This window comes from Lycorma delicatula, chromosome 13 (genome assembly GCF_047948215.1).
Source record: "Lycorma delicatula isolate Av1 chromosome 13, ASM4794821v1, whole genome shotgun sequence".
NCBI classification, from domain to species: domain Eukaryota; kingdom Metazoa; phylum Arthropoda; class Insecta; order Hemiptera; family Fulgoridae; genus Lycorma; species Lycorma delicatula.
The window spans coordinates 49,335,234-49,347,575 of NC_134467.1; the positions used below are offsets into that span (position 1 = coordinate 49,335,234).

General features: G+C 29.7%; 1 protein-coding gene across 3 annotated transcripts in view; it reads right to left on the reverse strand.

The window, feature by feature from the left end:
• Positions 1-12,342, reverse strand: part of LOC142333687 (high affinity cationic amino acid transporter 1-like) — a 70,654-nt gene that overhangs the window by 38,490 nt on the left and 19,822 nt on the right. Inside the window, exon 1 of one of the 3 annotated variants that reach the window (XM_075381111.1) lies at positions 5,255-5,413. The exons of 1 other annotated variant lie outside the window; for it this stretch is intronic. Coding sequence is in view for 1 of the 2 variants with exons in the window: in XM_075381110.1 (XP_075237225.1) it covers positions 5,164-5,187 (24 nt within the window). In the remaining variant the exon portion in view is untranslated. Of the gene's footprint in view, positions 1-5,163; positions 5,414-12,342 lie in introns of those variants that run through there. One more of the 3 variants, XM_075381110.1, reaches the window with a different exon arrangement.

The window sequence follows — 12,342 nt, forward strand, 5'->3', positions numbered from 1 at the left end:
TTCTTATATTGTGATAAAGTATAGAATGAATTTCAGCCCTTTCACACCCTCCATAGAAATTGGATCACTGCTTGTTGTTCCTCCTTGGTGCAAACTGTTAGCAGAGTAGATATGTTTACAATGTAATAGCAGTAAAGCAGATGAGGTTAAATCGGGATCAAATTTAGCACACACGATCACAGTCATTCCAACCTGAAGTACATTCACAGTGTAACCTTGAAGATGAATTATGGCGATAATCTGAATAAGTGAAGATAATTTTGACACATCCTTGTAAAATGAAAAAAATAATAATACAAACTGTGAGCAAGCACATGCTTTTACATTATGGTATATGTGTATAAATATATTTAACATTTATAAAATTATGATACACATGTTAGATAGCAATACTAGTTGTTATAATGAGAAGCAGGACAAACTGATTGCAGGATAACGAAATAAATATTTAACAACTACCTTCAATCAAATACACAAAACAGATGATAACATTATAGAAGATAATTTTAATAGAATTCCCTATCTTTTCAGTCAGGATATAAAAAAAGCCGGCTAACAGTTGCATAACTTTCCCAGCTTTGCCGGCTTCACCCTCAACAATCACCCAATGACCCATATTTAGAGATAGATCATTGTACAAAATCGGTTAATCAAGTTTTGAAGACATCAAACAAAACGCTTGCAAAAAAATAATTAAAATCAATTAGGCTTTTGTGTTGTGTTTTTACCTGAATGAAATCTTTGTAATGCATAATCAAAGCGATGCAATAATGTATTAGAATAGGAAAATTAGTACAATAATGTAACTTTATATCGAGAAACAACAACATAACAAAAAAGTATTATTTTGACCTCATCCATTAATGGTGGCTTGAATAAAACGATACACCATCAGAAATTACCTTAAATACCTAAGGGACATTATATTACTTAAAAAAGATTACCTACAATTCAAGTAAAATTCTGAGGTAGAGAACAACCCACAATATTTATATTTACCACCCCCTTGGTAAATTGTGACCGAAATTAAATGACATCAACATCACACATACAAAAATCATCATGCCAAATTTCATCCAAATTGGTCCATCCTGTCTAGAGATATCAAGCAAAAAAATCAGACCCGCACACATCCTTCCGGAATTTCTAAAATTATGTGTTTTTATTAGTAGGGAGTCATGAAACACTGAGATAAACAAAATTTTGATCAGTGTACTTCCCTTTATATACTGTATTGTGTAACTTAACAACCGGGGAAAGTAAAAACGGTCACTTTTCAAAGATTACAAAAATATTCACATTATTTACAAATTCTATTATAACTTTTAATAATATCCAACCCACTGTGTACTTGTTTTTTTTTTTTAATCGCTATTAAAATTATTATTACATCGAATTTAATTCCTAAGATGAATAAAAATTTAGATGTAATAAAAAAAAATTAATAAATAATTTTTTTAATCGATATTACATTTATCTCAAAGAAATCATGTTGTGGTCACATTTTTTTATTTACATTGTATAACTATATTAAAAATAAGCAAATGAAAAAAGCATATTAATACTAATAAAAAGTGCATCAAAGCAATTCATAGAAGTAGGTAATAAAAGATAACTGATTATTTAATATAAAAGTTAATTTGATATGTAACTAATTAACTGCTAATTTCAAATGTAATCATAATTGCATAGTACTTAACTGTCACTGATAACCTAATATTTTAAACTATTACAAACATTTGTATTGTAAATAAATCAGCATACTTTTAAGACACACATACATACATCTTCACTTTTGTTAAAATATATAACAAATGAAGAAAGTATTTATATTTATCAAAAATTACTGCAACCCTTCTGAAACTGGTTTTTTAAATTTTAAACTTTTGTAGTCCTCACATGTTCAAAAAATCAAAAAATGTTTGTTATAAAAATTCTGTTTATAAAATGTATTTTGGCACATACTTTTTTTTCATTTATCTACACCATTTAATAGATACAAGTCACAAAACTTCACCAACATTGACAATAATCTTGACAGTCTCTCTACACATATGCATTCATCCATATCCACAGACAGACAGACACAAAAAAAAACAGATTCATAAGACACATAAAAACACACAACAAAATGCCAAATAAACTGATACAATTGAAATTTACACAAGCTTTTCAGTTACATTCTAAATATATATTTACCTAATAAAAAAAAAAAATCACCTGAAGATTGCCAGAAATACAACTGAAAGCATTTCAACGTAAATAGTTAGAAGTGTTTTAATGTAATAAAATCTGGTTTCTGCTTTATCCTTAAACATTTATACCTTTAAATAAGTTGTAAGTAGTACAAAAATAATCTGATAAAAAACTCAAATATTAAAGATGAGGTAATATTTGCTTAAAATGAAGTATGTAACATGTAGCCGCTTAAAAACATACTAGAAACGATATGTGTAGTAAACAGTAATTCATGTCAGGAATGTTGGGGAGACCATATGATTAGTATGTGGCAGCTACAGTTTTGTTATAAAACCTCCTGTCTGATATACCTAAAGAAAAATAATGAAAAAAGAAAATAAAGATTAAAATAAAGAAAAATAACGATCACCATTTTGAAACAGAAAATTTTATGAGAAGTCGTTACAGATACAATGTTCTGTAAAATACTTCGGTATAAAACCTTAAGGAGGAGATTAGCAAAATACTATATGAATAGAATGTCATTGCACAGAAGTGAAACACGGACACTTCCATGAACGTAAGGAACTGGATTGAGACTTTTTAGATGTGGATATGCGGAAGGATAGAGAAAGCAATTTGGACAGATAACATAAGGAATAAGGAAGTAATGAACCGGATTAAAAAAGAAAGTACAATTATGCTGGAAAGAGACAAAAGAAATGAAAATCGGTCAGGACATGTGATTAGAGATAGTCGTATTTTGACAACTGCATTGTAAGTCAGTGAAGTTAATAGGTGAGGTGAAGATCGGAAACTGTGAGGGAACAAAAACCGGTGGAGGCAGCAGCGGTATAAGAGACCTTTCACCAGGAAGAACACTAGATGACAAAACGATTACTGTAAAATTTCATAAAAATTAGAAAATGTATTTGGTTATAATTAAATCACAATCGCATAAATAAACAAATGAAGTGTCAAAAAATTAACAGGATCTCACTTTAATTGGTCAATAACATCCGAACAAAAAAAAAAAAAATAAATGAAAAAACATTCACCGATTTATTAAATTGGTAAGATGCTATAAAAATTGGCACAAAGTCAAATTTGTGCTAAGGTATGTAGTCTGATGTTTTCAAGATCGAGTAAAATACTACATGTTTTGTATAGTTAGAAACAAAAGCTGGCAAAGGTTGCAAGAGATGCTCTCGACAGACTATTATTTAAAAGATTTAAATTGATCATTAAAGTATGTGAATACACAAGTAAAAAATTATATAACCTATGTACCATGGTGTTCTGTATCTCTAAATTTTACTCAAAGAGTAGAATAGTAATAATAATAATAATTTTCATTATAAAAACTATTATTTAAAAATATATTTTTTATATTTATGAAGTATTTAAAAGTAAAAATGTTTAAATAATTAGATCTAATCACATTAAAAAATAATATAAATTCCATAGTTTTATATTACATTAGCCATCTCTTTAATATCACTTCTCTGTAATCCTTTTCAAAGATTTATTATAGATTTCTTGCAATAACATTTCTTTAAAATCAAATTTTTTTTCTATTGAAGAGTATCTTTTTACACGGTAACACTCATTTTAAATAAAAATAAAACTAAAAAATACTCTTAAAAAATAATAAAACCGACTTTCAACACAGACTTGCCTACCACTCCTTCAACAGATACCTCATTCAAGTGTCTTTCAACAGATACATTATTATAACGAGGGAAAACAGATTAAAGATAGAAATCTTTAACCAAAGAAACAGCAGAAAGACAATTAACTACCAAGCGGGTCAAACTGGTAAAAAAATATCTAAAAAAGCAAAGATAGAAACATATGAAACCACACACAGTCACACGTTCAGTCAAAAACTTAAAAACACATGAAGGATTCCAGAAGAAAAGAACAAGAACAGAATGAACCCAGCAAAGGCAAGAAGAAAACAACTTGTGCAAAATTAAAAAAAACTAGAAACAAAAGAAAAGAGATGTCAATAAGTAAAACTGCTTGGCATTGTCTTATAGAGACTTATAGTCGATTAAAAAAACAAACCAACTTAATAAACCTTCATAAAAGTAGAAGAAAAAACTTTTTACAACTCTTTAAATTTTGACTTCTTACAAGTTTGTTATTACTAAGGTTGGTTAATTTTTTTAATTTGGCAACTTAAAATTAGGAATAAAATAATTCTGTGATTATAGTTATAGTTGCCACCAAGTAACGGCGAGCTAGTAGTGGCAACAATTTCTACCCACCATATATATCATACGTCATGTTTTTTTATACTAAGAAATGACTAATCGTGGTGTGCCAATGTTTCAGAGAACAATAGTATAGCAGTGACATGTGGGCTGATCATCCAAGCTTGCCGTTACATGGCGGCTACTGTACATAGAACCATTTAATTCTGAAAATTTGCAAAACGTAAAAAAAAAATACGGGAGAGTTTATTTATTTAACCAGTAAAAATACTTTTCTTCTATTGCAATAGCAAGGAAAGTGTTTTTTTCAATTCCTAATGTATATGATACAATCTGTTTAACTGTGACTAATAAGCGACTCCACAGCCCGATGAGGTGACGATGAAATGTAAATGAAGTGTAGTCTTGTACAGACTCAGGCTGACCATTCTCGAGACGTGTGGTGGTTAAATTGAACTCCAACTATTAAAATGCACTAGTCTATTACCAGTAAAAATCAGTTTTTTACAACGATAATTTACGACAATTTTATCACTAGATCGACTCTGTAGGTTCTCCAGAAAAGCAAGTTAAAAAAAAAAAACATTTCACGTTACAACTTTATAAACTGCATCTCTTACAATCTGATTATTTTAACTTAACAACACCTACTACATTTCAAGCAGTAGCATCTGTATTAAAAACATAAAAGCCTAATGACTAAAGCTAAGTTTAATACAGATTCTAAATTATATATATATTTTTTTTAAATTAACACAATACTTACAATCGAACTTGACCACAAATCCATTTAAATAAAGTTTTAATTTAAACACATAAAAAAATATAATATAAAATTTCACCAAAAAAATACGTACTTTTAAAAAAAGTTAAATAATATTTTTAAAAACATTTAAAAGTATATACGAATATATATGTCTTACTGTTAAACTGTTACACCACTTAAATAGCATTATTATGTGTAAATTAATTAAAGAATTATTAGATCCATCATACGATGAGTTCAGACATATTTCTAGCGTAAAAAGGAATAAATATTAGAAGAAAATATATATATATACAGAAGAGAGAAGAGAAGAGAAAGAACATAAAGTTTTAAGTAATGCAAAAAAACACAGTCATGCACACACACATAAACTGATAAAATAAAATAAAAAATTATTTGTTATATAATTAGATTAAATGATATTAAAAAAAAAGAAGAAAACCATAAAAAATAATAATACATTAATTATAAAATTAGAAGACACCGACAGATAACAACATTTAATTGACTAATATGCGAGTCGCTGTCCCCCCTCTTTACTAATTTACAATGAAATTAATCATCTTTTACAGATGACATACAAAATAAAGATTATAGTATTAAAGCACCTAACTAAAAGTTAAAACAGAATACGACCGTAAATTTGAGGTTATTTTTTTTAATAAAAAATTTAAATTATTAAAAGAAGTTCTGACTTTGTAGAAAATATCCAAACCAGTCATTTCTGTTGACTGCTGTTAATTTAACATTAATTAATTATATTTAACATCTAATTAATTGTTCTATCACTGTGTTACATTGCAGTTTTTAGTTATTAAAGACCATTCTAAAACTGAATTAAGTAAATCCAGATGTCTTAATGTAAGAGCAAACAACCTGTAGTTCATATCTTTATAACTCCGCCAAAAATTTCTCTCCTCTCCTATTTGCCTTAAAACCTATTCATTTCGAATTTTATTGACCCATCTAATTTTCAACATCACATTTTAAAAGCCTCAATTCTTTTCCTTCAGCTACTCTTACTGCCCATTTTTCATTACCACAAAGTGCTTCGATCAGCAAAGACACTTTCACACGAAAATGTATTTTGTTTCAAAATGATAAGTCCAACCGTATTTAAAAATATTTCATAAGATATTTTATTCATTCATAAATAATTTTTATAGTATTACTTCACTATTGCTAGATTTGAGTATATATATATATATATATATATATATATATATAATAGAATACATATAATAGATTAAATGAACACAATTGAAAGTTTGATAAAACATTACGGAACTTCATAAAATTTAACTTTCTCTTTTTCCCTTTTCCATTTTCCCACAAATGGAAAAGGGAATTTTTCCATATTCCCTTTCTCTTTCCCTCATTTCCCCTTTTAATTTTCCTTCCCCATTTCTATTTCCCTATTCCCTTTCCCTTTTTCTTTTTTCTCCTTTCCATTTCCTTTTCCCGTTTTTCCTTTTTTATTTTTTGCATTTTACCTTTTTCAATTTTTCCCTTTTTCCCTGCATGAAAATCGGTCCAGTAGTTTTTTAGTCTATAGCAAACACACATATTGTAAACATTGAAATGCAATCATAAAATATTTAGTATAGGGTATGTTGCTTTTACGTCAATGTTTAAAAACAGACAGTGCTGTTTTTAAAAAAAACATGTTTTTACCTGTTGCAGGTGTGACGTCTTGTGTATATAAATAGTAGGTATATAAAAACGCACGTATTTGAATGCAACAGTCTGTCAAAAGTTCACAGCAATCGGTAAAGAACTTTTGGAGATTGCTTATTTCTCGTAACATTTTAATTAATAAATATTTTCTTTTCTATTTTAATTTAAAATTAAATATAACAGGCATAGAACAGTCATTTTCTTCCTTTTACTTAAACTTTGTTATATAGTTCAACAAGCACAAATATTCAATGAGAAAAAAGTTAAATGATGCAGGATAGATTTTGTATGTAACATTTGGTATACATTCTAACATACAATTTATAACTTTTTTAGAACTCAACATCAGATTCCTGACTTAATACATCTCTTTACAAGATTCTACCACATATTTCTCCTTTTCTACTCGTTTCAAGATGTCTTCATTTCATACTTTATCAATTTACATAATTTTCAACATCCTCCTGCACAAACCTGTCTTATTATTTTCTTTTCAGCTTTTCCTCTATTTCATCCTTTTCTACCAAAACTTACACTCCAAAATAATATTTTTAAGCGTACGTTCCTAATTCTTATATCGGTATTTAATAACTCGATGTTTACATTACTTCATCCAATCTTTTTTTCCGTTTCCTTCCGACCAGTACGGATCACCATCTGATAGTTTTGACTTCTTTTTCTTTTCCCAAAAGGTTTTCATTCTTTTGCTCTGTTATTATCATCACCTTTCTTCCATCTATTCAGGTTTATACCCTTGTTTTTCTTTCCTTAAATTAGATTCTCGAATCGCTTTTTTAAATTTATCTCTATCTTTACACACATTTAGCGATAAAATTACGGAGAGAAATTTTTAATGGTTTTAATATGTTTTTATTTCTTTAAATCGGTCGGTCTTTGTAGCTCTGTTTATGTAGAAATTAAATATTTGTTTTGTCAATCTTTGGTTGTTCGTTCTGCATAAATGTCCGTAAAATTGAATCTTCTTTTCTGGATTAAGTCCACTATTTTTTTCCAAATGTTTGTAAATTTTTTTTTCACTTTTCAATTTCTAAATTCATCTTCATATTTTGGACCGTAAATTTTTTTTAAAATCTCTTTTTCTACAAATGTTATATTTTATTCTGAAAAAATTGCAGACTTCATCAAATTTATAAAACATAAATAAAAATTTTATTTTGATTAAAAAAAAATTATTTACTCATTAATTTATACGAGGATATGATGGGTAGTTTGAATTATCGGTTTGGTTAGTAGCTTAAAGTCTTTAAATTAACTTTATATTATCAACTAGGACTGCCCAAAATAATTTTACTTACTTTTTTTACAACAATTAAGCATCGTTATTTTTTTATTTATTAATACCTTTTTGTTTATAATTTTTTCATTACTTAATCGATTCTCCTAATATTCAATTTCTCTAGGGACCTGTATCAATATGATATTATTTTTGGCTAAATAATCAAAAATTAATATCGAACTGTGAACTGGAGCATTATCACGGTGAAAAATTTAAAACGGTCGGTCGTTTTGATTGTCTTGAACTGTTTGACAATTAAAACGGCCAACCATTTTAGATGGTTTATGAGCGTTATTCAGTTTTCTGAACAAGTTACTTTGATGTTTTGTTTTGTTTCTTTAATAATCATTATCTTATGTTATTTTATTAATAACTTGCAATTATCTTTTAATATAATTCCACTTTGAAGCGGTCGAAAATACAGCACATTGGATTCTATAATGTTACATCAATAAAGTGATTATATAACAACTCATATAAAAGTATGTAAGATTACAAAAAATAGGGTTATCGTATTATGTAAGACCTTGAATTAAGATCGGTTTTTTATTACCCCTAAAGAAAATTTTTAACATTTCTTTTTTTACTATTGATGATGACAATAACCATGTTATCATTCAAATTAATTTTTATTTTTCAATTCTCATACATAGAAACATTTTTTTTATGTAGACTGCTTTTTTATGTCGCTTTTCTTGCTCCGGAAAAAAAAATTTAATAATTGCTCGGCTATTATTAAATTTGAAAGCAAAACAACACAGGATTATGCGCGTGCAAATTGATTCATTACACTTTTCAAAAAGAAAAAAAAATTTATTCGCACATATAATGAATAAAAATGTATACGGTAAAGTCTGTATAATAAAAAAAGTAATTATTAATTTGGTTTATTTTAATTGACTTTGACAGAATTTCATCGACAGAAGAATGACCTGCAGCTATTTTACATAGATACATCCATAGGCAGAGTCGCATGTACCAAACTGAAGATAAAGTAAACCAAAATAAGTTCTTCCAGCAAGCGGAAATTTTGAATATGGAAAGCGGATAGATGCTGTTAAAGGAACGATTTAACCACAGTATCGACAAAACAAGACAAACATCCCTATGCGTAGAAAAACTTAGAGAATCCTACTCTAAGTTTTTCAAAAACCAAGAAAAACTTATAGAATCCTTTCTGTAAGTAATTCTTCAGAAGATTTCTTATATTACTACCGATGACATACATAATAGAAATTACTTTTCCCTCGCATACTAAAGAGCCACTGCGAATCAGAGTTCTGTAAATTATCCGTAACCGGATTTGTACGACCAGATTAGTATTTGACTGAACTTGTTCGGCCAGAAATCCATTGCTGACTCGTACACAAATGGAGGAAGTACAGGGTGTCCCATATAAAACGCAACCCGTCAATCACTCATCCATGAAATTTCAAAAGTCAAGCTTACTCCCGTACTCGTTAATGAAATGGACTCGTCCAACATCTCAACATCGCGGCGACGCACTAGAACAATACCGATAATAACAACAATGCGATCGTAACGTTCAGTGTATCGCTAGAGACAAGATGGTGTTTTCGCTAGACGAACGTGTTTTCATTGTCGAGTCGTACTTCAGTACGAAATCAGCAGTTGCAGTGCAAGATTTGTTTCGCCATAAGTACCCGGATAAACCGGCTCCTAACAAAACATCAGTATTAAGGTCAGTCGCAAAATTTAGAGAGACCGGTTCCGTTAATAACAAGGAACTCAAAAGGTCTGCGTCGGTGTTGAATACAGATACGGTCGCTGAAATCAAAGACCGATTACTCGCCTCGCGAAATAAATCGATCAAACGTTTGTCTGCTGAAATTAATTTGTCTAAATCGACCGTTCATCGGGCGACCAAACGATTACGATTACGACCTTATCGCATTCAAACGGTTCATCGACTTCTTGAGCCCGGCAAAGAAAAACGGCTACAATATTGTCAACGGTTCCGTCGATTTCTGCGCGAGGAAATTAACGTTATGGATTCGTTACTTTTCACAGATGAAGCGCGGTTTCATTCGGACGGCTACGTAAACAGCCAAAACAGTAGAATTTGGAGCGCTGAAAATCCCCACGTTTATCACGAAAAACAATTACACCCGCAGAAGTCGGGCGTGTGGTGCGCGATATCGCGGAAGAAAATAATCGGTTCTATTTTTTTCGAGTACACCATTAATGCAGAACGATATCGGGATATTTTATTTCGGTTCATCGCACTCTTGGAAGAGGAAGACAGACACTGCCGCCTACAACATGACGGTGCGACATCGCACTACGCAGGTTCAACTTCTGATTTCGTCGAGGAATTCTTCGGTCGAGGCTTGTGGCCACCGAGATCTTCAGATTTGACTGCGCCGGATATTTTTGTACGGGGTTACTTCAAAGAAAAAGCCTACAGCGACAAACCACGAACACTTGAACGATTGAAAGTGTTATGTATTATTTTTTAGAGCGGTTGTAGTAATTTAAATGAATAAATAAATGAATATACAAAACATTACATAAAGCACAGAAATAGAGAATTTAAAAAAAAACTTCATTATTTTTTACGTTTCTTTATTTCAATTAATTCTTTAAGGATATTAATCATTTTTAAATTTTAATCTGTATAAAAATGTTGGAATTATTCAGAAAGTTAACTCTTTTTTGTAATATTCAAACGGTCTTGAAATATAAATAACTTTTTTTGTATCGATACCCAATTTGTTTGGTTTTGTATTTCTTTTAAATTCAGTTAGAACATTATACATACATTTAAATGTACTCGTACGTAAAAAGATGAAGCGCATAAAACTTATGTAAAAAAAGTGTAGTTCTTATAGGGAATTAAATAAAGGGACTAGTAGAATTAGAATGTTTTTGACCTCGTATGCTGTTTATGAAGGTTAATTGACAAATTCTATTTCAGCGATATGTTTTTTAAGTCGGGTTTTTATTATTATGAATTTTATCTTTTCGTAAGTTAGTCGATAAATGTTGCAATATGAATAAAGATAGAAAAAACAGGTTTTGTAACTAACCTGTTTCGTAATTTATCGACTGGAAACTTTTTATAATTTCGAAAAAATTATTCTGCATATCTTTAAAATTTTATGTAAATTCAACGCGTACATTTCACCAAACTGACCGATTTTAATTTGTACAACAACTATATCATCTGCTGTTCTTTTTTTAAGTTTTATCTTCAAGTAATTTAAGCGGGAAATTTCTTAAATGGAAAATTACATTTTTTTCATACATGATTTTAAGATGTTTTTCAGTTTTTTGACGCAGTTATTAGGGGTATGTGTTATATGTAATGTAAATGCACCGATAGCCAAAAACATTTAATGTTTCTCTAAGTGTAATAACATTCTTGAACTGTGCTTTTTCGTATATTACAAATCGGTAAATAGAATTTTTCTATCACCGTTAGTTTAAAATAAATTACGTTTCAAAAAAATTGAGGGAATATATAATTAAAATCTGTAAAATTTATAATTTTGCACGGCCATACCTGTGTTATAATGATTTCGCCGATGCTTTTCTTTTATAAATAGTCTAAGGCACATTCCGAATTGATATCCAACAGTATCGGGTAGCGCGTTAGTATTCCATTTCCCTTTATAGCGGCTTTCCATCGCCGAAATATCTTGGTGGAAACGATCACCGTGTTCGTTACTTACGTTTCGGAGGTTGTCCGGGAAAAAATCCAGAGATGCGAGTGTAGGAAATGTATTTTCAAATATACATTACGTCACATAGCTCTCTATGAAGTAAGAAGTTCATTAACTATATCGTGGTAATTGTCGAGAAAATGTTTGCAAACGTCTTTAAATGAAGCCCAAGCTGCACTTTGTACATTATTTAACATCTAGTTAAATACATCATCTTTGACCGACTCTCTTATTTGAGGACCGACAAATATTCCTTCTTAAATTTTTTCTTCGCGAACATTCGGAAATTTCTGCCAGACGTACAAAAATCCCAGACTATCCTTCTTCATTGCTTTTACAAAATTTTTCATTAGTCCTGACTTGATATGGAGAGGGGGTTAAAATATTTTTTTCGGTTCAAATAAGGGCTCGTGAATAATATTTTTCCCGTTCGGAGTTAAGTTGTCGCGTTTTTCTTCCGCTTTTTGTTAACGGCTGTCCCGTTCGCAAACAAAACATGTACTTCGTATAGAATACATG